We start from the raw sequence: 27,488 nt of genomic DNA on the forward strand, positions 1-27,488 counted from the left end.
TCAAACTTAAACAAATATTTATTTACAAATGCTTTTATTTTACTTTCTGTGTCTTACAATTAACACTTACTTTCCAAAAATACCATCCTAAGTAATTCTACAATTACCTGTAATTATCATGAATATTGTTACTATTGTAGTGCAGTTTACCATCATCCAGCTCATTTTATACAGGGTGTCCCTGAAGTCGACGTCCAACAGGCACCAGATGAGCGGCAAGGTTCCAAATGTTATCAGAAAAATATAAAAAAAATTCTAAGTCCTACAGTTTTTAAATTACAGTGACTTATGTGTTATCCACGAAAAAGTACACCCTGTGCCAGTCTTTTGACTCTTGTTGCTACAAATCTTTATTTTTTCGTCTGCAGTCTTCCTTACATTATCCTGAATAGTGCTCCAGTAATATGGCATCATAAATTCTTAGCCAACTGCTTTAGATTTTTTTTTTTTATTTTATGGGGATATGACGAGTAATTGTGCTTAAGGACTCATGTACACCATACCACTACCGCGTCGATATGCTGTGTACATGAATCTGCCGCGTCCGTTCCTTTTGATTTTACTACACATTTGATAATGTGTTTGATGCACTATGAATATCATATTGCAATCATTCAATATTATTTAGTGAAACATGATACACAACATCAGTTCCTCTAGTAAGTCTAGTAATATTGCCGACGAATGCTGCAAGCGAAATCATGAGTAGACAGACAATGTTGTTTGACAAGAGATCCTCACTGATTTTCAACATGATGATAAAAAATCGCGTGCAAAGTGTTGTCTAGTGCATACGAGGTTATAACATATGATTTGAGTACACTAGAAGAATTTTTAGTAAGTTCAAATAAATTCATCGAAACGGAGTTTCGTTGAAAAATCTTTTTATGTGTCGAATTTAAGAAATAATGTGCAAAGTGCTATACCATTTTATAATCCTTATTAAATGCGCCAACTTTGGTGAAATTTGCCACTACTAGCGCCATACATAATTTATTCAGTACAGTCACTTAAAGTAAGGTGAAAATTTTATTCAGAGTATTTGGTTCCTCTAAAACTAACAATGTTTTCCAATCTAAAGCAGTTGGCTAAGAATTTATGATTCCATATTACTGGATCACTATTCAGGATAATGTAAGGAAGACTGCAGACGAAAAAATAAAGATTTGTAGCAACAAGAGTCAAAAGACTGGCACAGGTGTACTTTTTCGTGGATAACACATAAGTCACTGTAATTTAAAAACTGTAGGACATAGAATTTTTTTTATATTTTTCTGATATCATTTGGAACCTTGCTGATCATCTAGTACCCGTTGGACGTCGACTTCAGGGACACCCTGTATAGTAAATCATACCTATGGTAAACTAGACTAATTACCATGTAGGCTACTTTAAATCGCAAGAATAGATTACTAAAATCTAATATGACCACGGTAAAGTCACCAATCTGCTTTTTTTAGAAAATTAATAATAAATGATTATTTAACTTTTTTTAACTTAGCTTGCAACACCAAAAATGTCAACATATAAATTTTACACTGTTTTTATAATATTTTGTTGAAGCCGATTTGTACATCCATATTTACAGTAAATCCTCAAAAAATGAAAATAGTGAAAAATCAAATCATATCAAAACCTTTTACAATAAAAATATATACAATTTGAGAAGAAATAAAAATCTACACAATGACAACCAGTTTGACAGAAGAAACCAAAAATTTTTTTGATGAATATATTATACAAGTGAAAATTTATACAAATCAATGTTGACGCGAGCAAGAAGACGGAACGCACACCCACCATCCCCGGACTTACCGCTCAGCTCCGCCTCGCCGTCACCGGAACCCAACCACGAAGAACTTACGGTGACAGTAGTTACGTCGAGCTCGAGCGTATGTTAATACTATACACTTGAAGACATTTTTTAATTTTCCGAAAGTTACTCTGAATCTTACACAGACTCACTTGTTGAAATAAAAAAAAGTAATACACGTAAGAAACGTTTTCAAGTTAATAAAATGGAATGTGAAGAATGTGGTAAAAGTTACTTTGGAAGAGAGAAAAAAGAAGACTGCTACAATTATATGAAACCAAAAGACCCTCGTTCAATCAAACCAAGATGCAACTGCAAAATTAAAAAGTACAGTACTTTAAAATGTGAAAGCATAGACGAAGATGCAAGAAAGGATATTTTTAAACAGTTTTGGAATTATACTTGGGGTGAAAAAAAAGCTTTCGTCAACGAATGGGTAACCACTATTGCGACAGGGCGACCACGAAACCGAAAAACCAAAGAAATAACAAAGAGAGCTAATACATTTGTTTATCATTTAAAAGTTAAAAACGAAAGGGTGAAAGTGTGTCGAACGATGTTCTTGAACACTTTAGATCTAGGAAGGTGGACCGTGCAACATTGGAAGAAGGACTTCTTAATGCGGCCTCCTAGTATGTTAAGACGTCTCAAAGAATCATCTGAACCGGTGGTTTCACAGTCGAAACAATTACTTACTCAATTTCTGGATGCTCTTCCTGTAATGGAATCTCACTATTGTCGAGCAACATCTCAGAAGTTGTATTTGTTGCCAGAATGGGAATCGAAAGAAAGCCTTTATCAATTTTACGTCAACGATTGATGTAAAGAAAGAAATATAAAATCACTTTCCATAACTTCGTTTTCAAATGAATTTGAAGCCAAAAACTTTGCATTGTTTAGACCGAAAAAAGATCAGTGCGAAAAATGCGCTAGTTACAAAGTAGGAAAAGTTACAGAAGAAGAGCACCAAGAACATATTAAGAAAGTGAAACAAGCGAGGGAAGATTTACAGTGATGGGTGCACTTATCAAAACAGGAACAGCATTTTATCCAATGCTCTTTTAAATATTGTCGTTCACGACACACGGCACAAAAATTTAACAATTGAACAAAAATTTTTAGAAGTGGGTCACACCCAGATGGAGGTGGATTCTATGCACTCCACTATAGAACGTCACCTTAAAGATAAAATCATAAACGTACTAGCTGAATACATATCTATTGCAAAACATGCCCGAAGATCACCAGCCCCTTACATTGTCAAATATTTGGATCATACCTACTTAAAAAAATTTGACAAAATACAATTTTACAAAAATATTAGACCAGGAAGATCCAAAGGGGACCCCAAAGTGACTGACATTCGAGCTCTACGTTATGAAAGCAATGGATCCATTCTCTATAAAACTTCGTATCAAGATGAATGGCAACCTTTGCCACAGAGAAAGTCTGCACGATGTCATCCTTGTGAGAGTATTGATTTAACCCAATTGCATCAAAATCGACGTAAAATTACTCTGCGAAAGTTTGAGGATTTGCAGGAAATTAAAAAGATTCTTCCTTCTGACTATCATAAATATTATGATGATTTGCCTCATGAGTAGGTTATTTTTATTAATTATTCTTTGTTGTCCCATACTCGAGTTAAAGAGTTTAGAAGATTATTTTTGATTAAGATTTTATTTTAGAAGTTTATTTTTTGTTTAAAGAATGTGATTGTTTTGTTTTAAGAATAATTTGAAATTACTAAGCTGTTCCTAAATTTAAGACTGATTTATATGACTGTGACTTTAATGGTAAGATAATTGAAGACTGTTATTATAATACGAGTGTGTAATTTAATTAGTTAAGAATACTTACAACATTTGAAATGGTGTTTGTGCGATCATATTTTTTATAAACAAATCTATAGTTTAAAAAGTCTAATCCTTGTTCTAGATTGTTTCAAGACCGATTGTACTGTTATTTGGTATATTAATAAAAATTTTGATACAAATTGATTAAATTTATTTGATTATATTTTATAAACCTCAACAAAAAATACTCTCATTTCATGTTCATATAAGAGTAAAACTGCTATATCCTCAAACTATGCTCCTCAACTCCTATAAAACTATGCAACGAAAACCTGCTAAGTAATTATTTTTATTGTTTTTCTGAACTGTGTCTTAGTTATTCTGCAATTAAAATTAACAAAATGCAGGGGCCGAAACAGGTCAGTAAAGTCAGTAAAAGTCAGTATTTTTGGACCTGGTCAGTAAAAGTCAGTATTTTTGAAAATCGGTCAGTATTGTCAGTATTTTTCGATTTGCCCAGTGATGACTGATGATATCTGAGGGCTGCTTTGCACTTTGCATGCTCTATATACACTGGGCACAAATTTTTTTGTTCCAAGTGTATGTGGATGATCTACATAGTATATATTGCAGCTGACTTAAAAAAAAAAAATTTTTTTTAAATCAGTATTTCTTTGTTCTAATTTTGTGTAATTTAACTCATGCATGTTTGTTACAGCTTCATACTGGTGATTTGTTAATGTGTGTACCTTGCCTGTGTTTGTGCTTTAATTTATCACTAACAAAATAATAGACTCTATCTCTATACATATCAAAACAAGTAATTATGGGTAAGTGCAAATTTAATGAAGACTGGCTTAAAAAAAAGATAAAAATGGACATATTGTGTGTGAGTGGGGAAAAAAAGAGGACAGTGATACAGGTTATTTTTGTTTTGTGTGTCTTAAAAAGTTTTCGATTGCTTGGGGCTTTGAAGCTATCGAACAACACGCATCAACACAAAAACACAAGGAACAGTGTAAAGTAAAGTTGACAGCATCTCAATTGCATATGACAAGTTTGCGACCCAATGAAAAACCCATCGAAGAACAACCAAGTACTTCTAAACCTGAAAATAGCCAAAGAAGTTGTGTACAATTATATAGTGTCAAAGATGGGGCCACAAGAGCAGAAATTTTGTGGGCTATGAAAATGGTGGTCTCTGATTTTCCAATAGAGCCCTCTTGCGATTCTATAAAGGAACTATTTTCAGCTATGTTTCCAAATTCACTACCATCAGATTTTTCTATGTCTACTACCAAAGCAAGATATTTAATTTGTGATGCTATAGCTCCATATTTTAGGCAAGAAATGATGAAGGACTACAAAGACTCCTATTTTTCGCTATGTTTCGATGAAACCTGCAATGCAGCATCAAAAAAGGAGCTTCAGGTGGCCATAAAATATTGGTCTCCGATTAAAGAAATGATAATAACGACACATTTAGAAACTATTCTAAGCTGAATGAAGCAATGGACAACGCTCAACTATCCCGCAAAAGGCTTCTGATGCTAGGCTGTGACGGGCCCAATGTGAATAAAGCGGTTACAAGATTGATGAACGATTCTTTAATTCTGTTAGGCAGACGGAAATTAGCTGATATAGGAACATGTAACATTCACACTGTACACAATGCCTTTCTTAAGGCTTTGATGGAGTTTGGTGAAAGCGTATCTGACTTTATATTTCAAATTCACAACTTTTTCGATGGTTGGCCTGCTCGCTGGGAAGAATATGAAATTATTCAAGACAAGTTAAATTTGCCAAACCATCGCTTCATTAAGCACGTTTCTTCACGTTGGCTCACTATGGGGCCTGCTGCTGAACGCGTTTTAGAGCAATGGCCTGCAATAATTGAGTATTTCACTAAACATCTACCTAAAAAACAGACTAATACATCCCAAAACTTTAAAAACATCTATAACTTCATCAATCAAAAGCTAGCAAAAGCAGAAATAATGTTTGTAGTGTCCAGTGTAAAGATGTTCGTGAAAGTCACTGGTTTCTTCCAGCGTGAAGAGCCATTGGTTCACATGATTCATGAAGAATTAAAGAAACTCGTGAGAACCATTTTTAATCGGTTTTGTGTAAAAAGCGCGCCTACGTCAGTTGAAGGTCTAAATGAAAAATATTACGTTCCTCTTCAAGATATTGTGCTAGAAGATTCAATCAGAGAATTATTGGAGACCGCTCAAGAACGTGATAGAGTAACATTTTTACACAAAGTAAAAAATCATTACGTCGCCGCTTGCAAACATCTGCTAACAAAAACGTCAATGGATTATTCTTTAATAAAATACTTGGCAATATTGAACCCTAAAAAACAAAATTCAGAAACGTGTCATAAAGACTTTTTAAAAATTGCAAACACTTTGCCGGTTGCGTTTGAAGAAACGGCACTAACAAACGAATGTCTTTTGTTGATGCAACATCAAAAAGGAAATCAAGAAGAACAAAGGATTGAAACTTACTGGGGCAATATTTTTAAAAGGACCTTTGATAACGGAGAAAAAATGTTCCCCAACCTGGAGCACATTGTAAAGGCCGCATTAGCACTGTCGCATGGCAATGCAGATGTGGAAAGGGGCTTTTCATGTTCGGGTAGAATTTTAACACCAGAAAGGGCTAACATGTGTCAGAGGACCCTTGATGCGCATTTGACAGTTAAATCGGCACTAAAAAACATGTACGAAAACAAGATTCATTTAGTCCCTTTAACACCTGAATTGATGAAATTAGCCAGAACGGCATATATAAGATATAAAACATATTGTGAAGAACAGAAGCAAAAAGAAGAAATAAAGAAGCTCGAAAAGAAAAGAAATGAGGAACTTGATAGAGAAAAAAAAGAACTTAAGAGAAAGTACGAAGAAACTAAGACGATTATTGAAGAAGGTGAGACAACGCTAAAAAAAATAAGAGAAGAAGAAAAAATTAAGAGGGAGACAATTGACAGGTAGATATAGCACGCTTTGTGATTGTTTCTAATTGGTTTGTTTGTGTTTATTTCTATGCACGATTTCGCAATGTAATTAATTATTATTTCCAGATTAATTAAAAATGCAAATGCCATGTTGAAGGGCGGAATCAAAGAAAAAGACATGGTTTCCGTAAATATGGCAAAATCTCTGCTAGAAACTGTAGTAAAGGAGAGAAAAGAAGAAGAAGAACAAATACAAGAGGAAGAAAAAATACAAAAAATTGTAGATAAGAAGAAAAAAGCACTTATAACAAACTTCTTTAAGAAAACTTAATTTTAAATGTTATGTTTATTTTAATGGAACTTCTCTGTACTTTTTTTCTTTCTCATAGTCATTTGATTTTAGTGTTCACTATATGTATAATTTTGCACGAATGCGCATGACTCACTTGTAATACAATAACAATTACTAACAATAAAAAAAGCTTTTTAACACAATAAAAAGGCGGTGCTGGTTGGCTATGGGGATGGTGGAGGCCAATAACTGAAAATAAGCTTTTTATTTCACACCATTCACCCGAAAAACGGTTTGGAAATGGTCAGTATTTGGTCAGTATTTTTGAATTTTTGGTCAGTAAAATCAGTATTTTCGACCATAGAACTTGTTTCGGCCCCTGAAAATGTCTAGAATCATTACAGAAACCGGGATTTTCAGAATCTTGTTTTATAAAAAGAATAAAATATTATACAGTTTTTACTCTCTCTTGTAAACTACGCCAAAATGGATTTGGCAGGTTAGCGAATTAGGCCGACGATATAGTTCCCTATAATATTTTAAATTGTACAAAATAGACTCACGATTTATCGCTTAATCCGTGTAATGACAAAAAACTTGAAATGAGCCCAGAATCATCTATTGATTATAATAATCCAGTACCATCTACCTCTGCAGAAATGTTTCACATGCCTTTAGCTTGTAATAGAAAAATAAAATTAGTTCAAGAAACCGATGAAGAAACCGATTAAAGCAATGATGATTATTGTATAGGTAGCATCATCCTCGCTCAATTATACTATGTAGTCGTACTACTTTCGTACATCGTACCATCTAAATGTTTAAAGATGAACAAATCTATGAAAAAGGAAAATAATAATATTTTTACTCTATGGTCGCTGTTTCTTCCGCTAGCAAATTCATTGTACTTTTTTGTTCACGAACCGTTACACTAGCTCAAGAATTTTCTCGCATATTTTGGAGAATTGTCTACCAATATGGGCAAGAAGAGCCGTAAAAGATTAGAAGAATAAATATAATAATAAATAAGAAGAAGAATAGGACGCGTATTACCCTCCCTGAAGCAGGATGGAACGGGCGAGTTGGAGGACCGGGCGAGAAAACGCAATTGCTGACGCCACTCGGGTAAGTTTTCCGTAATAGGTACCTAGGCTACATCAAATGGCGCCTTCAAGGCTCCTACAAGAGTATAATTTTGAGACTGATTACATAACTGATAACAATGCTCTTTCAGCGGATATTGAAGAGTTAATTGGCAGAGAGGGGGAAATTGAGAAATTACTACAATTAGGTGCAGTTGTACCATGCATTCCTGTAAAAGACCAGTTCATTTCTAGTATATTTTTACATCCCAAGTCAGGTGGTACTTGGAGATTCATACTTAACGTCAAAGAGCTTAATAATTATGTTAATACTTGTCATTTAAAACTAGAAGATCTAAGAACTGCTATTAATCTCATGCACCCTTGTTGCTTCATGAGTAGAATCGACCTAAAGAATGCATATTATTTGATTTCAGTTAAGAAAAAGGATAGGTTATGTCTTTACAAAGATCATGAAGCCAGTTGTTGGTTATTTGAGATCTTTAGGCTTGTTATCCACAATCTATTTGGATGATATTATTTGTCTTGCACATATGAAAAATGTCTACACAACATTACTGTTACAAGAAATTTTCTTGAAAACTTGGGATTTATTGTTAACATTAAGAAAAGCAATCTTTACCCTTCACAGTGCTTACAACATTTACGATTTATTCTAAATTTTAGACAATTCTCAGTATCACTACTATATAAAAAGGTAGATTTCATTAAAGATAAAATTGATACCTTAAGAATTAAACATATATGCAGTGCAGGATTTATGATTTTGCCCAACTTGGCCTCCTTGTGTCGGCATGTCAAGGCATAGAATATGGCTGGCTTTACACTAAAATCTTAGAGAATCACAAAACAACCGCTTTAATTAGAAATAACGGAAATTATAAAGGCTATTTGATCATTTCTCAAAATATTGAAGCCGAACTAGAATTAGTATATAGTTTTTTAGGGGCATATTTAAATTAAGACCAAAGAAACCTAAATATGATGATATGTGGGATCCCAGTGTTGTATTAAAATACTTATTATCTAATTTACACTCCAATAATACTCTCAGTTTAGAACTATTGACCAAGAAGTTAGTCACTCTGTTGGCTGTTGGCTCGCACACAGGATCCAAACCTTATCTCTCATCAACATAGATAACATAGATAAAAATGAGGATAACATTAATATAAAGATTCCGGAGTTAATTAAAACATCTGCTCCCAACAGACCTCAACCTTATTTAATAATACCATTTTTTAGAGAAAATAAGTATATTTGCTCTGGGACTACTCTCTTAGAATATTTAGATATGACTAAAACATAAGGAAAGACTTTCTTTCTTCTTCTTTTTTCTTTTTTAAAAGACTGTAAGTCATTAATTATTTCTTTAAGAAAACCTTATCATGCTGCCTCCACAACTACTATAGCAGGTGGATAAAACAAATACTATGTAATAGTGGAATAGATATTAATAAATTCACACCTCATAGCACTAGACATGCATCTACTTCAAAAGCCTCGGAGAGAGGGATCAACATTGAAGTTATAAGAAAGGCGAGTTGGTCAGATAATTCATCAACCTTTGCTCGTTTTTAAAAAACATCAAACTTTTGGAAAGAGATGTTTTCTGTTTATGGGGACAGGCTTGCCCTTGTAAAACCATGATTTACAACTGGCACAACGTCTTCAAGCAAGTCAGGGATCCGATTGTAGACGATCCCAGGCCAGGACGCCCTGTCGAGTTGACCACGGTGGAAATTGTCGAAAATCTAGAAAAAAATATATTGGAAGATAAAGAAAATATAAATATATTGGAAGATAACGAAAAGCTCGTTTGAAGACGAGACAGGTTGCAAAAATGATCGGACTATCAGCTATAACCATTTTGAACATTCTACATGACCATATTGGCATGTGAAAGGTATGCGCAAGCTGGGTGCCGAGAATGCTCACGGCACACCAAAAGCAGCGGCGAGTTGAGTGTTGTCGCGAGTTTTTGGCTACGTGTGGTGAAAACAAGGACGAAGTTTTAGGCCGGATTATGACTGGAGATAAAACTTGGGTTCATCATTATGAGCTTGAGTCCAAACACGACTCGATGCAGTGGTACAAAAAGGGCACACCATCCCCTAAGAAATTCAAAGTATTTTCATCGGCTGGAAAACTAATGGCCACTACTTTCTGGGATACAGAGAGAATCCTTCTTATTGACTACAAGGAAAAGGGTGTCAACATAACTGGAGCCTACTACGTTACATTGCTGGATCGACTGCGACATGCTATGAGGGAAAAAAGGAGGGAAAAATTGTTCAAAGGGGTGCTCCTTTTGCACGACAATGCACCCGTGCACAAGGCACAAGTTGTGATGGCTGCTGTACAAAGAGTGGACTTTGAAACCTTAGAACATCCTCCCTATAGCCCACATTTAGCCCCGTGCTATTATTATCTGTTTACAAAATTGAAAAAGCTTTGAGGGAAGAAATTTTCCAGCGATGAAGACGTGAAAACCGCAATTTCGACATATTTTGACGACGAAGACAAATTATTTTTTTCGAGGGTATTAATAAATTAATTCACCGATCAGATAAATGTATTAGAATAAAAGGAGAATATTGAATAGGAAAAAATATTTTGTGTTTAAATTCTTAATTTTTCCCCTATATTCCGCGAACTTTTTGACCCACCCTCGTAGCTGTTTTACGTGTGAGCAGTCCAAGAAATCTTCATGTTCATATTCCGGACGAGCTTACTAACAATGTTGTGTATGCTTTAATCTCAATTAACTTTCTGTCGCATTGTCACGATCACGTTATGTTGAGAGGGTATATGATCGAAATCAGCGTAAAATTGCTCTTGCCGTGGCTTCATCAGGTATAGCTGTAACATTGTTACCAGGAGGTAAATTTGCTCACACTATGTTTAAAATACCAATTGATTTAGATCGCACGGAAAGTCCAACCTGTAGTATTTCAAGAAATAGCGACAAAGCTAAGGTATTACGTGACTGTAATTTAATCATATGGGATGAATGTACGATGCCCAACGAAAAGGAGTAGAAGCGGTAGACTTTAAGGGATATAAGACAAAATGATCAACCAATGGGCGGTATCACGGTTTTATTTTGAGGTGATTTCCGACAAACCTTACCGGTACCGGAACCCGAGCTGATGAGGTTAGAGCTTGCCTGAAAAGCTCTTATTTGTGGCGTGATATACAATCGGTGTATTTGACTATAAACATGCGAGTGAGAACTGGAAATAACCCGGATGATCGTCAATTTTCCGATACATTAATAAAGATTGGTGAAGATACCAATCCACGACTACACCAAAGGAAAACTTATTCTGACTACTGAATAATGTTGTAAAGTGCAATCCCAAGAACATTTTAATAACATATATAACATATATCTCGTTATATATATATATATATGAACCACCGCTAGCCGCACCGAGCGCGGCGACTGTTACACAAAAATAATCCTTATTGCATGATTCAGTATTCACGCACGATGGCTTATTAGATTTTTATTAAATAGGTAATAATGCTAACATTTTTTAATTAGGGATCAATGAGAGTGACGTAAGAGTAGACAAATATAATCAGAAAGCTTCGAACTGCTAAGCTATAGGGAGTTATACGTGTTATTGTGAGTCAACCATAAAAGATAGACAACAGTGACATCTTACAACAGTGTTGCATAATGACGGTCAGCACCCGTACCACTTCCGCCGTACTCAGGAGCTGACACCTGCAGATTTTTTTCTTCTTTTTCGCATGACCTTTTGCGAGTGGCACTGCGATCAGGTAGAAGCTTCGCCAGATTTTGGCTCACGGGTGCTGTGGACAGATGAAGCATCATTCACGAGGGCGGGGATCAGCAACATCCACAATGACCATACTTGGTCTCACGCTAACCCTCATGCTTCGACGAAATTGTCATTTCAACACCAATGGCGATTAAACGTGTGGGCTGGTATCGTGGGAGATGTTGTCAGAGGACCAATTTTTTGCCGCATAGTTTAAACGGTCAAAATTATTTGAACTTTCTAAGAAATGGTTTGGATGATGCGCTCACAGAGTTATCCGTTAAAGGTTACGCCAATCTTGTAATGGATAATAATCCGATATTCCAACACGACAGCGCACTAGCACACTACGCACGAGATGTTCAGGATCACCTCGATATGCGCTTTCGTCAGTGGATCGGGTGTAGTAGCAGACACGTAGCTTGGTCTCTGCGATCCCCAGACCGAACGCCTCTAGGTTTTTTTTGTGGGGGTACATAAAAATCATTTTGTATACAACGCCGTGTGATACAGTGGTGCAAATGAGAGAGCGCATTGAAGCTGCTTTCAGGACAGTAACACCACATGTTACGCAATGTTAAGCTAATACCATTTTTATACAGTTTATAAGAGTAAAAAAATGCCTTTCAAAATTGTTCAGACAATTGAAAACGGTAACATTGTATTGACATGTGTACCACATCAATGGGAGAATAGTGGAGTTTTGTATTGGCCAAGGAAACAAAGTCAGTTCTTATGATACTTGGAAACCAATAAACTGTGCGGTAGAAAGGCGGAATATAAAAACGTATCAAGATACAATAAATGAAATTGATATAATGAGCAATAATTCAGACACAGCGCCAAATATGTATTCAAATCAGATGGCTTTCACTCACCAGCATCAATTCCTTGAAAAAAAAATTAGGAATTTATACGGTGTGTATTTTAGTAATATACTAGCGGCTAGCGGCTATATACGGCTAGGGGCTTCGCCCACGTGGATGTCGGAATAGTTTAGCTAGGCTCTTGGAGTTCTACATCAGGTGTTCCAGATATTCGATTTGGTCAGCAGAAAATGCTCATAACGTGGAACAATTTTTGCTATGACACCATTTTTATATCTGTTATAGTTTAGCTGGTCTGTTGCGGTTCTGCATCAGGTGTTCCATTTTCGAAAATAAGTTATAGCCTATCTGCTAAATAAATTGAATTAAATGCTTAATAAATTGTTCATAAATTTTTAAAGTTTTGAGTAGATCCTACAACTGTCAAATATAAATGTCATGTCAGTTTGTTTCGGTTTTAAATGTACATATTAAGTAGCAAAAAATAAACATTATATTCATTTGCTCTCCTTTTAGATTGATGTTTCAACCCAGTGTGAAGTTAGGATGATAGACAAGAGCACTAATTATAAAGCAAGAAAAACTGCTAGTGTTGTGACACTGGAAGTACAATCTTTACAAGAAACTTCTGTGGATACACCATCTCTATTTGGGTGTACATCGGAAACAGAAGAATCAACTGTGTCTGAATTAACCAAATTAGAGTTCCATCATAGAAAAGCAATGTTAGACATCATTGCTAAAAAACCAAAAATGTATTTAGGTTTACCGAAACAATTCCTATGGCTTTTAGATGAAATTGTGGAAAAAAGCTCTATGAACGTTACGTTTTCTAGAAAACGTTATAACGTAACATTTATCAAGATTTAAAAACAAAATCTTATCATTGCAGAACATTTCAAAATTATTTAAATCTTGCTGTAGCAGCTCACAGTCCCCACTTTCACGAATAACCCTAAATATTTTTGTATCATCTGCATACAACTGGATATATTATGGATGAACCCTTCGCCACAGTCATATCGTTTCTGTAGACCAATTCATATTCAGTATAAAAAGGAATCCAGCGAATTGGTTGTATACGAAAAACAAACCATACAGGAACAAATAGATAACCTCACTCCCTTTCATTTGGAAACATCTAAAGGCCACAAAATAAAGATAAATTGTCAATTGGTTTGTGCTGCTATAGACGGCAAGATATAAATACGCTTTTAAATACAACATCTCAGCTTCGCTGCCTATATTGTCATTTGACTTCCAAGCAATTCAACAACATTGACATGGCATTTTCGACACCAGTTGTAGATGACAGTTTATTAGTTTACGGGGTTATTCTCTCCTCATACTGTAAAAAATTTGCATATAAATACGTAGAGAAATATGCGTGGCATCCTATGACAGTCACGGTACATAAGATTTTAGTTCATGGTGCTAAAATTATTGAGTCGTCAGTACTACCCGTCGGAATGTTATCTGAACAGGCATCAGAATCACGGAATAAGTTCTGGTGATTTGATAGAGAGCATCATACTCGGAAAATCAGTCGTGAAGCCACAATATCCGATTTGTTTCACAGAGCATTAGAATCGTCAGACCCGGTCATTTCCGACTATACATTAAATAAACGAAAACAACAAGCAAAAAAAAATCCACTGCCGGCATTAGCGATTAGTTTACTGAAACCTGTGAATGTCAGTGTAGACAATACTCCATACTATGAAGATGACGAAAATTTAGTTGTTCCGAATGTAAGCGAAGAACCATAATACTTTTACTGACATGCGTCTTAACCGCCGATAAAAAGAAATATAAATTCGGATATTCGGAGGTGACAACCCTAAACAAAATAAAAAAAATCCAATAACTTTTGAATAACGCGGAATTAGATTGTGATTTTTTTTGTATGTTGATAGATTAACATATGAAGAGTATACTATATAAATATCTCAATCTAATATGGCGTTAAACTTGAAATAAAAAATACAAAAGAAATACAAAAAAAACAATGATTATTTCATAATCTATTAACATTACATATTCCAAAAATGGACAGAATGTTTCTTGTTTTGAGTGCCAACTTAACTTTATTTTTATTTTTTTAAATAATTGTATATTTTATTTTATATTTACATACTTGTGATTTTTCGGACCCGGATATAGGGAGACTTTCGATATTTTTTTTTGGCAAAACTAAAAGTCGTATCGATGCCGGATTTTCAAATTATAAGAATAAAAAATGCCTTTCAAAATTGTTCAGACAATTGAAAATGGTGACATTGTATTGACATGTGTACTGCATCAATGGGAGAATAGTGGAGTTTTGTATTGGCCAAGAAAACAAAGTCAGTTCTTATGATACTTGGAAACCAATAAACTGTGCGGTAGAAAGGCGGAATATAAAAACGTATCAAGATACAATAAATGAAATTGATATAATGAGCAATAATTCAGACACAGCGCCAAATATGTATTCAAATCAGATGGCTTTCATTCACCAGCATCAATTCCTTGAAAAAAAAATTAGGAATTTATACGGTGTGTATTTTAGTAATATACTAGCGGCTAGCGGCTATATACGGCTAGGGGCTTCGCCCACGTGGATGTCGGAATAGTTTAGCTAGGCTCTTGGAGTTCTACATCAGGTGTTCCAGATATTCGATTTGGTCAGCAGAAAATGCTCATAACGTGGAACAATTTTTGCTATGACACCATTTTTATATCTGTTATAGTTTAGCTGGTCTGTTGCGGTTCTGCATCAGGTGTTCCATTTTCGAAAATAAGTTATAGCCTATCTGCTAAATAAATTGAATTAAATGCTTAATAAATTGTTCATAATTTTTTTAAAGTTTTGAGTAGATCCTACAACTGTCAAATATAAATGTCATGTCAGTTTGTTTCGGTTTTAAATGTACAATTTAAATGTACATATTAAGTAGCAAAAAAGAAACATTAAATTTATTTGCTCTCCTTTAGATTGATGTTTCAACCCAGTGTGAAGTTAGGATGATAGACAAGAGCACTAATTATAAAGCAAGAAAAACTACAAGTGTTGTGACTCTGGAAGTACAATCTTTACAAGAAACTTCTATGGATACACCATCTCTATTTGGGTGTACATCGGAATCAGAAGAATCAACTGTGTCTGGATTAACCAAATTGGAGTTTCATCATAGATAAGCAATGTTAGGCAAGTTCAGTGTTTCGTCCCACGACCGTTTCGTCCCAATGGGACAAAACGCAGAATTTAAAAAATGATTTTATTTTCGTTCAGTGATTCCTCCCATTGATTATTTTTTTACGAAAACCAATATTTTACAGTCGATAACACAATCTTAGTTACATAAATAATTAAAGACTCGATAAAACTAAATCTAGTTTTGTAAAAAATATATAGTAACCTAACCAAATAAGGCCTATGCCTCAATAAAGCCTATTTTGAAAATTTCCCTCTTCCCGATGTCAAATGGTCGCCAAAGTTTGTAGAAGTGTGCATGCACATTACTTAACTAATTTGAGCACAACAAGCAACCCGTGCCGCGATTATGTTGGAACCTACAGACGAAAACAATCACGACGTGAAGCGCACTTTAGTTTTTATAAAATTCGAGTAGCGTAAACTGTTAGTATTTTTATATTTATCAGTATAGGACGTACCGTGTTTTGTCTGTATGACAATTATACATTTAGCCATCTCCTCACATTAGTGAAATAGCTATAATATCGGTGTATTTCATATAATCGTTGTTTTGTTTACCTATGTGCCATGCCCTAATAAAGCCTACAAAAAAAACGTGTAGGCCTTATTACGGCATAGTTGTTTTTCAGTAATTTCATAGAAAACGGATCACCAGCTTCTGTCAAAAAGAAAGCCAATGGATTTTGCAAAAGATGGAAAACGCTGTTAAAATGGTAGAAAGGGGTAAACGGGGTGAATAGATACAGAAAAGGGGTGAATGGATATCGGGAAATTCTTCATAGTATCTATTCACCCTTCGAATTTTATGCACCCTGTTTTACCCGGTAGGCTGCTGCAGCCACATATAACTTCCAAAGAAGTACGCACCATCTAAAGAGTGGTTTCCACTTACACGAAAGCTAGGTCGATCGCTAAATTGGCTACAGAACAAGAAGTTATTCTCATTCGTTTGACTGATGCTGGGGTACCGATGACTTCAAAGATGTTACTTGGGTATTACATGATGAGAAACTCGTTTAGCCTGGTGTATAATGACCAAAATTAATTAATAAGATCTCATTACATTTATTATAAGCATTGACAAAGTTTTGTTATAATTAAGAAGTTGAATACTTACTAGTTTTTATTGAGGCCTTAATAAGACATAGGGTTCCCAATAAGGCCAAAGTGACACTTTAGTTATTTGTGTTTACAAAATTGTAATTTTTGTTTCTAAAGCCATTTTGATTCCATTATTACAAAGTTTAATAAATACATATAAGATTTTGAAATTATCAGCCCATTGTAATTTTAAACCTACGAGCTAGGCGGTAATAAAAATAAGGTAGGCCTTATTTGGTTAGCTTACCTTATATCATTTACCCCTCTCCCCTAGGGCGAGCGCGTGTGCGAGGGAGATAGGGAATAATTTTATGACCTCAGTCATACTTCGTACTGCCGGCTAGGTACCACGCACATATTTCATCGTAATGTAAGTGCTAGCATATCTGTGTGTATAATTTGATCTATTACAAACAAACGAATCAAATGTCGGCTCACGGCTTATAACACCCCGTGAGCCGTCATTTTGTTTCCGCTTTAACACGCATCTTATGTCTTACATGGAATGAGTAAATTACATTATACAATGTGTTTGGAGAACGGTGTCGACGCATCGTCATCAATTTTATTGAACATAAAGCATAAACAAAACTCCTTTCATGAAAAAAAAATCCTGGCTGTCAAAATAGATGGACTTGAATTCACGCGCAATTCAAATTTCGAACGCTTGCAAATTAGATCGACTGCTCGACACGCGTACACACGATATTATATTGTCAAAATTAGCTAATAATATGTAATTGAATAATTGATAAATAATTGTAAACTAATAATTGATACTTATTACTATTACTACGTACTTACGATACTTATCTATAAATTAATACGTGATGCAAAAACTTTGGACCGCTTTTTACGAAAATTGCGCGGACGTAGGAACATAAAATTTGGTACACTTATAGTTTATGTGTAGGAAAAGTGCAGAACGCTAATATTTTTCAAAAATAATGCTTATAAAGTACATTAAATCAATAAATAAAACATTACACACACATGCATAGTATCTGATCTTATTTGACAAAACGTCAAAATCGATAGACATTGCGATGATATTCTCACGTCTCATATGAAAAGAGTTTTATAAAAGAGTTTGTTTGAGTTTGAGTTAAATAAATTAAATCGTATATGGTTGAATTTCGACCACTAGGCGACCACTAGTTACTATTACTACGTCTTATTACTATCGAAGAAGATTTTTATTCATCTCCAAACATAAGTTGGACCTTCAACGCCGGATGCAATAGAAGAAATCGTTGCGACCAGCATAAATCGGACGCACGAACGACGCCATCAGCGAGGACATCTACGGAGCCACGGCACCAGTATAAAAAGGTCTGGCCAATCATTCTTCTCAATCCTTAGCCCTTTCCTTTATAGAGTGCTTCATTTGTGTTAATATTGTGTTATATAATATAATAATATTTGGTAGAAATAACGACCATTACTGAAACCGTAAAAATTGAATTTCAAACGCGTTTACAAAAGGTAGATTTATTACTAGAACAATTTACAGAAATTCAGGACGAAATAGACTTAAAAATACCTGATAGTCAAGCAGAAAAGGAACTATCTGAGAGGGAATATTTATTATACTCATACCTATGAGTTTATAAGCACAGTTAGGTGCAAGACATTTATATTATCTGCGTATTTATTAATCTTTTTTAACTTGATAGGGTCAACATGTCACAGTCAGATCCTACAACTTCACATGGCCAAGTTGGATTTAATTATATTTCATCCAAAAGAGGTAAAACGCTGCTTATGCGTGGCGGCTACAAATACGACAAAAAAAGGAACAATAAAGATGGTTCAGTAGTTTGGCGGTGTGTACGAAGACTTACATGTAAGGCATTGTTAATTATTACTAGTGCCAGTGTCATAAAGAGGAAAGACAGACATGATTGTGAGCCAGACTTTGTTTCAAGAGAATTCGACACACATTTTTACAACTGTCAAAAAAGAATTGTGTCTGATGTGACGACGCAGGTACCATGCATATTTAGAGATACTGTTGGAGTTCTTAAAGACTCTGGATTAAATTTAGTTAAGGGAATACCGATGTTTAAAAATGTTAAAGACAAATTTTATAGAAAAAGAAATAAATCATTAGGAGATAAATTATTAATTACAAAAGTGTGTTTTAAAAATCTGAAAGAAGTTATAGTCCCAGAAAAATTTAACACCTTTTTAATTGCCGATTACAGATCAAATAACGACAGAATTTTAATATTTGCTAACCAAGCTTGCAGGGGCATATTGGAAAACAATAGTTTTGACATATTATGTGATGGAACATTTAAATTTTGCGTTAACCCTTTTTATCAACTATAACTCTTTGCACGTAGATTTTGGAAGTACAAATAAATATACAAATATTGCACCGGTAATTTTTGCATTACTGCCAAATAAAACAAGAAAAACTTATGAGATCATGTTTCAATTATTAAAAAGCCAATTAACGAACTGGAACCCTAAATCATTTATATTGGATTATGAAGTGGCTGCAATGCAAGTAGTGGAGCGCCTGGGGGTTTTCACCTCGGACTAGAGTTACAGTGAATGAATTAATATGATCGATGTGGGATATTGTTTTTTAAACTATAATTTGCAATGTTTACCCAAAATTTTTTTGTGCACTCCATTTTTTTATTGTTTAAACAAATTATTATAAAAGATTTTTGTTTGACCATATATTTTCACTTTAAACAGTATTTTTTTTTATTTATATGTTATATCTTACCTGAGTAGACATATAGGAACATTTTTCAAAGATACCTGTGTATAAAAATAGCAGTATCTCGAACAGGTAGAAATACGTGGAGGGGAGAGCGGAGCGACAGCTGCTATGTACAATGGAACTTCTTGGCCAGTTTAATTATAAATGAAACGCACTTTATTGTGTACATTGAAAAAAATACGGTAATTAATTATGACTAATGAAAAGAAAAAAAAATATTTGTACAAAATCTGTTTATTTAAATATATTACATGGTTGTCTACGTCAAATATTTTCTTCTACTTCATCTATCTGTATAATAGGTGAAGTATTGGAACAACTATTTCCGCTGCACTGTAAACATGATACACTGCAGTATAAACTACACTCGCGCGCAACCAAATCGACTCAACCTACATGTGCGCATTCGAAGATGTTTTCTTAAAAATATACTGAATTGCTTTTAAAAACCGATATACCATTAGAAAGCTTACAACTTCAGCTTTATACATATTGGTACCATTATTATAAAAACTGTATCAGTACTTTTTAAAATATTTAACTTAATTCAGCGGACTAGAGTATTTGCTCACTACGACTCCAACAAGTTATAACACAAACTACCCCTATAAAACCTCCACCTTAAGGTTAACTTTATCTGTGGCTTATCGAAAGTTGATCGTACAGATCTCCGCAAAAACGCTTCATTTTATTTCCAAAAATTTTTTTATACGACACCAGAAGAAGCCGCTCAAGTCGTTGCTCTACTGGAACAAGGACTAAGTCAGCGAAGAGTTGCTGCTCATCTGAGTTTGAGCCAATCTGCAGTATCAAGAGGGTACAGGTAGTATCAAGATCCCACCCAAAACATAAATGTGAAAGGCTGCCAAGTTCGATAGTATTGGAATGCTTCGCCTATAAAAGAAGTGAGATCTAAATAAGTACCAAGTTCCATACACAGACCTCAGTTAAAAATGATATAACAAGTTGGCAAGTTTTCACACACTTTTTTATAAACCTACTAAACGCAATGAGTCAAGTATATAATTTTCTACTAAAACTTGCCAAGTTATATCATTTTTAACTGAGGTCTGTGTATGGAACTTGGTACTTATTTAGATCTCACTTCTTTTATAGGCGAAGCATTCCAATACTATCGAACTTGGCAGCCTTTCACATTTATGTTTTGGGTGGGATTTCATTTATTTTTGTAAGGTTTATTTTCTTTTTTCTTATTTTACTTTACTTTGACTAAATACAAACCTTCGTAACGAATTTTAGGTCGGTACGACCATTGGAAGATATAGATAAATTTTTTGTTTTAGTTCCTTAGGGGTATGAATTTACACCTTCAATATTTTTAAAACCGACTCACACTTGGCCATTTTCAGATTTTTTCTTTTATCTTGACCTAAAGACCTACCTCCATGCCAAATTTCAAGTCAATACGACCATTGGAAGTGGTATAGGTTTTTGATGAGTGAGTGAGTGAGTGAGTGAGTCAGTCAGTCAGTGAGTGTATAGTAAAAATAGCGATTTTCTGACGTCAATATCTCAAGACCCACAATAGGTACATCAATGAAATTTTGTATTTTAGATAAGTAAGTAGATCTCGACAGATACTAGAAATTTCATATGCGTAGATAAAATAGATTTTGAGTTATAGGTGGGTCGAACTTGGCCCGAAATGGTTCGTGTAATATAACCCACGGCCGGTGTGTCGGTTTTTTGCTCGAACTTGGCGGACACACTGCCGTGTGTCTAGATACTAGTGCCTTCAATCGGAGACCAAGAATAAGCCGCCACCGGTCCACCTCGGAGAGAGACGACAGTTTTATTATTTCAACTTCACTACGAAATCGTCACTTAACCGGTGTCGATGTTCAACAGGAACTCAGAAGAGTTCGAAGAGTGGCTGTCAGCGAGTGGACAGTACGGAGATGGTTGAAGGAAGCCAACCTCACCCCTAAACGGCCTACCACAGGCCCGAAATTGACGACCCGCCATCGGCAAGCGTGCATTCAATTTGCCCGAGAACACCTCGATTGGAGCATAGAACAATGGAGGCCAGTCTTATTAACTGCCGAATGCAGAATGTGTCTGCACGGTAGTCGTACGGAACGCCGGGCGAACTGGCCAGGTGTTCTCGGGCAAATTGAATGCGCGCTTGCCGATGGCGGGTCGTCAATTTCGGGCCTGTGGTAGGCCGTTTAGGGGTGAGGTTGGCTTCCTTCAACCATCTCCGTACTGTCCACTCGCTGACAGCCACTCTTCGAACTCTTCTGAGTTCCTGTTGAACATCGACACCGGTTAAGTGACGATTTCGTAGTGAAGTTGAAATAATAAAACTGTCGTCTCTCTCCGAGGTGGACCGGTGGCGGCTTATTCTTGGTCTTCGATTGAAGGCACTAGTATCTTGATACTACCTGTACCCTCTTGATACTGCAGATTGGCTCAAACTCAGATGAGCAGCAACTCTTCGCTGACTTAGTCCTTGTTCCAGTAGAGCAACGACTTGAGCGGCTTCTTCTGGTGTCGTATCCAAAATTTTTGGAAATAAAATGAAGCGTTTTTGCGGAGATCTGTACGATCAACTTTCGATAAGCCTCAGATAAAGTTAACCTTAATGTGGAGGTTTTATAGGGATAGTTAGTGTTATAACTTGTTGGAGTCGTAGTGAGCAAATACTCTAGTCCGCTGAATTAAGTTAAATATTTTAAAAAGTACTGATACAATTTTTATAATAATGGTACCAATATAAAGCTGAAGTTGTAAGCTTTCTAATGGTATATCGGTTTTTAAAAGCAATTCAGTATATTTTTAAGAAAACATCTTCGAATGCGCACATGTAGGTTGAGTCGATTTGGTTGCGCGCGAGTGTAGTTTATACTGCAGTGTATCATGTTTACAGTGCAGCGGAAATAGTTGTTCCAATACTTCACCTATTATACAGATAGATGAAGTAGAAGAAAATATTTGATGTCGACAACCATGTAATATATTTAAATAAACAGATTTTGTACAAATATTTTTTTTTCTTATTATTAGTCATAATTAATTACCGTATTTTTTTCAATGTACACAATAAAGTGCGTTTCATTTATAATTAAACTGGCCAAGAAATTCCATTGTACATAGCAGCTGTCGCTCCGCTCTCCCCTCCACGTATTTCTACCTGTTCGAGATACTGCTATTTTTATACACAGGTATCTTTGAAAAATGTTCCTATATGTCTACTCAGGTAAGATTTAACATATAAATAAAAAAAAATACTGTTTAAAGTGAAAATATATGGTCAAACAAAAATTTTTTATAATAATTTGTTTAAACAATAAAAAAATGGAGTGCACAAAAAAATTTTGGGTAAACATTGCAATTTATAGTTTAAAAAACAATATCCCACATCGATCATATTAATTCATTCACTGTAACTCTAATCCGAGGTTTTACGGTTTTGAATGCTCCAGGCACTCCACTAAAGCAATAACAAACATCTTTCCTGAAACCCCAATCAATGGATGTTATTTCCATTTTTCCAAAAGTTTATGGAGTAAAGCCAAGGATTTAGGTATAACTAAATTGACTTTAAATAGAAAGCATATTAAAAATTACCTGATTTCAATATGTAATTATAACTGTGATTTCATGCCAAGTAGGATATAAAAATGTTTAATTGTTCAGTAAAATAGTATACAATGTGATAGGCGTGGGACTTCTAACCCGTTAAGGCTGAGTACTACATCTAATTTTATCGACAAAAAAAATAATATAGGGGTTGAACCCCTAATTGAAAATATTGAAAAATAGTGATTTTTTCGGACGAAATAATTCACAAATGATTTTTTTTCTCACCAAAACATTATCAAACTTATGAAAAAAGTAATGAATTAGTTAGCCAAGGTTATTAGCTACCGTTTGTCGTATTTTTTTTTGTTTCTACGACGCATACAACCTTTGATATCAAAAAAAGTAAAAAAAATATTAAAATAGCCATAACTTTTAGGGGGAGGGGATTCGACCCCTTCGACCCCCGACTTTTGTCGATAAAATTTGATGTAGAATTCAGCCTTAACGGGTTAGAAGTCTCGCCCCTATCACATTGTATATGTATGAATATTAAACTTTTATAAGCCATCTTAGTTGATTTTATTCCGAATAATATATAATTATTACACAACTAGATTTAGTTTTATTGAGTCCTTGATTATTTATGTAACTAAGATTGTGTTGTCGACTGTACAAAAATATTGGTTTTCGTAAAAAAATAATCAATGGGACGAATCACTGAACGAAAATAAAATCATTTTTTAAATTCTGCGTTTTGTCCCATTGGGACGAAACGGTCGTGGGACGAAACACTGAACTTGCCCAATGTTAGACATCATTTCTAAAAAACAAAAAATGTATTTAGGTTAACCGAAACAATTCCTATGCCTTTTAGTTAAAATTGTAGAAAAAAGCTCTATGAACGTTACGTTTTCTAGAAAATGTTATAAGGTAACATTTATCAAGATTCAAAAACAGATTATTATCATCGCAGAACTTTTCAAAATGATTTAAATCTTGCTGTAACAACTCACAGTCCCTGTCCTCACGAATAACCCTAAATATTTTTGTATCATCTGCGTACAACAGAATGTCAGAGTGTGAAATATATTTATTTAAATCATTAATATATAATGTAAATAACAAAGGACCTAAATGGGATCCTTGTGGGACTCCTGAAGTTACATTTTTTTGCTCGGACTTAAAACCGGACAGAACGACACATTGATTTCGATTTTCGACGTACGACTTAGGGCCTATGCACACCACGTTTTTTAAACGCGCCGTCGACTCGCATTTGTAGCGTTACAGATGCGATACGCACGCAAGTTAGACGCACCCTGTAGACACCTGACGCGCTTGTGTAGCGAAACAGACGCGATGCAAACGCGCGTGTTTCGATAGACACGCGCTAGTGCCGCGCGTTTGTATCGATACAAACGATAACAAATTGCTCTGCAGGAGAAAAACGCACCGGCGACGCGCGTTTGTAGCGACACAGACGCGCGTGTGTAGCAATGCAGACGCGATGCAAATGAAATTTAAGTTAAAGATACTGGTCTTTGCCTTGCTAAAGCTTTAACCTTTTGAGCGCCAGGGTCACAAATACGTGACAAGCGAAAACTGTCCCTGAGCGCCAACGACACAAATATGTGACAAAAACAGCGGTACATTAAAACACGAAATAAACTATTTAAACATTACTTTAATGCCTATTTATTTATATACCTGTAAAATAAAAGGTCCAAAATTTATTTATTTCCATAAAACTAATTAAATTGCATTATAAATATTGAGAAATTTTACGTTAAAAAGAAAGAAATAAACTCTGAAAAAAGAATGTCCTCACACGCCAGAGTCATAACTGCGTGACCGCCAGTGATGTAGCGCATGTTGGATAATATCATTATTTCAAATCAAATATCTATTCGAAACTTTCCTCTGGAATATAGAATAACTAACTTTAATTCCAAGATTTTAGAATAATAAAAAGGAACCAATCTAAACCTACAAAGCCTTCTAAAAAAGATCAGGAGCAAAAAGAAATTATTCAGAAATGTGTATCAGGTGACATAGCCATTCCTGAGTGTATAACATTATTATCTCGGTTGTAAAATATCTTATGTTTTCTGTTATTGTTTTGTATTCCCTGAAAACGCAGGTAGAGGTGTACTGATACGTCTTCTGTAATATTTAAATGTTTTGTTTTTACCATATCTATTTGTTTTTTTATTGTAACTGTATTCTGATTGATTGAGATACAGAAGAAATGAGAAATTGAAGAGATGCGAATCTGAAGAAATGCGAATCCGAAAAAATGCGAATCTGCAGAAATGAGATGTTTCTCATTTCTGCAGATTCGCATTTTTCACAGAAAACAAGCGAATAATTCACTAACTAATAACTTTCCTCTAGAATTGAATGAAATGGAAGTGCAATATTCTGGTCCACTGATGGCCGTTAAATTTAAAGACAAAAAATATATTTTTATGTTATCCACCATCCATGATAATTCTATGGAATTATCATCGCGAATACATCGAAATACGGGATTGCCTGTAATAAAGCCAAAAGCTGTAGTGGACTACTCAAAAAACATGGGCAGTGTTGATACCGCAGATATGCTATTATCATCAATGCAGTGTATCCGCAAAACAGTCAAATGGTATAAAAAGTTATTTTTCCATTTATTAGATATGCATCTATTAAATGCATTTTATTGTTACCGGCATTTAAAAGATATGCCAAAATTGAAATTTGCCGATTTTCAATTGAGCGTGATTCGGCAATTGATTGAGAGGTACCACAGTGGTAGTATTATAGAAGGCTCCATGTTAGCTACAACTAGCAGTAGTAATCCTCTTCGTATATTACCCAGTAATGCAAAGGATCATATGCCGAGTCGTATGGGAAAATATCAAAGATGCAGGCAATGCGCACTTTTAAAACAAAGAAAAAATACACGTTTTAAATGTAACGTTTGTAACGTATATTTATGTGCTGCGCCGTGTTTCCAAAAGTACCACTCTGTGTAATATATTTAGATTTATATTGATTTTAATGTCTCTGTGATACTGATTTTTCTATTGTAACTTGAATTTTTTTATTAGATTTTATTTACATATGGCTTACTATTAGATGATAAGATAATACAATGCAGATTTTGTAAAATGTTGTTCTATTATTCTAAAGATTTATTAGTATAGGACTGATTGGTAACTGTGATAATTATATATAATGGTTAATTGTTTTAATTTGTTACTTTTTTATGCCTGATAACACATGGCTTACTATTAGATGATCAGAATGCAGGTTGCATTGTAGATTTTGTATCATTTTGTTCTATTATTCAAAAGATTTATTAGTATAAGACTGATTGGTAATTGTGATACCTAATATAATCGTTAATTGTTTTGATTTGTTACTTTTTATGCCAGGTTTATATATAAATATTAAGCATACTGTATAACATTTTATTAAAATTTTCTATTTTTTCATAGTTTTTATTAACCTTCTTAACCTATTTCAATCATATATTTTTAAGTACCTGTTACATTCGGAATTATAAATCTGATTTAAAAAACGTGTTTCATTTATTATAAAATAATATTGTACTAGAACATCGATAAACGAGATATTACGTTGCCACATCCTTATTTCGGAAGCGAAGTAGTTATTAAAATGGCGGGCCGTCCACGCCATGGTCACTATAATATGAAGACAGCAGATCAAGAATAGTGTTGTACCTACAGTTATTATATTTAAATATATTGTAGTCTCATATCTGTTATTACGGTATTATACAAGTCTGTAAATAGTGTATAACTATTACTTTAATAGAAAGAAATGTAATGTTGAATTAAATTTCAATGTTATAAGGACATTATATTTCGAAATTAAAGACGAAAATGAAAATAAAATTGATTATCGATGAAGTTTTGGAATCCCTATTTTTTTCGTAGGTATTTGCGGTGAATTTGTGGCCTGGCGTTGAGGGCAAGTTCATGCGTTTTTGCTCTGGCATTCAAAAGGTTAAAAGCTTGTAGACCAGTATCTTTCCCCGAGTCTCCTACTTGTCGAGGCACCCTATTAAGGTAAGATTGAGTTGAGTGAGTCTAGTGCTAATGAGTTTCCTGCAATGGCATACGGTGAAGGCAAATATAAGTTATGAATAATTCGAAGTAAAAACGTTACTACGACATCAATTTTATTTAATCTCAGATTGTGCTATTTATTTCCAGAGTGATTTAGATATTTCCGGAAACGTGGTGTAACTTTGAAACCGTACAATTTTGTTGAAAATTTTATGTATTCTACGTTGTCTATCATCTTTCGC

At 34.6% G+C, this 27,488-nt stretch overlaps 2 protein-coding genes across 5 annotated transcripts in view; one reads left to right on the forward strand and one right to left on the reverse strand.

Moving 5' to 3' along the window:
- The window catches only part of LOC118269137 (keratin-associated protein 9-9-like), a 72,929-nt gene that overhangs the window by 23,586 nt on the left and 21,855 nt on the right, over positions 1 to 27,488 (reverse strand). The window lies entirely within an intron of this gene.
- Positions 5,114 to 7,387, forward strand: LOC118272997 (uncharacterized). Its single transcript, XM_035589724.2, has 2 exons — positions 5,114 to 6,604; positions 6,698 to 7,387. Exons 1-2 carry the CDS (start codon positions 5,121 to 5,123, stop codon positions 6,900 to 6,902), a joined length of 1,689 nt encoding a protein of 562 aa, XP_035445617.2. The 5' UTR covers positions 5,114 to 5,120; the 3' UTR covers positions 6,903 to 7,387.

The sequence above is a fragment of the Spodoptera frugiperda genome, chromosome 25 (genome assembly GCF_023101765.2).
Source record: "Spodoptera frugiperda isolate SF20-4 chromosome 25, AGI-APGP_CSIRO_Sfru_2.0, whole genome shotgun sequence".
In the NCBI taxonomy this organism is placed as follows: Eukaryota; Metazoa; Arthropoda; class Insecta; order Lepidoptera; family Noctuidae; genus Spodoptera; species Spodoptera frugiperda.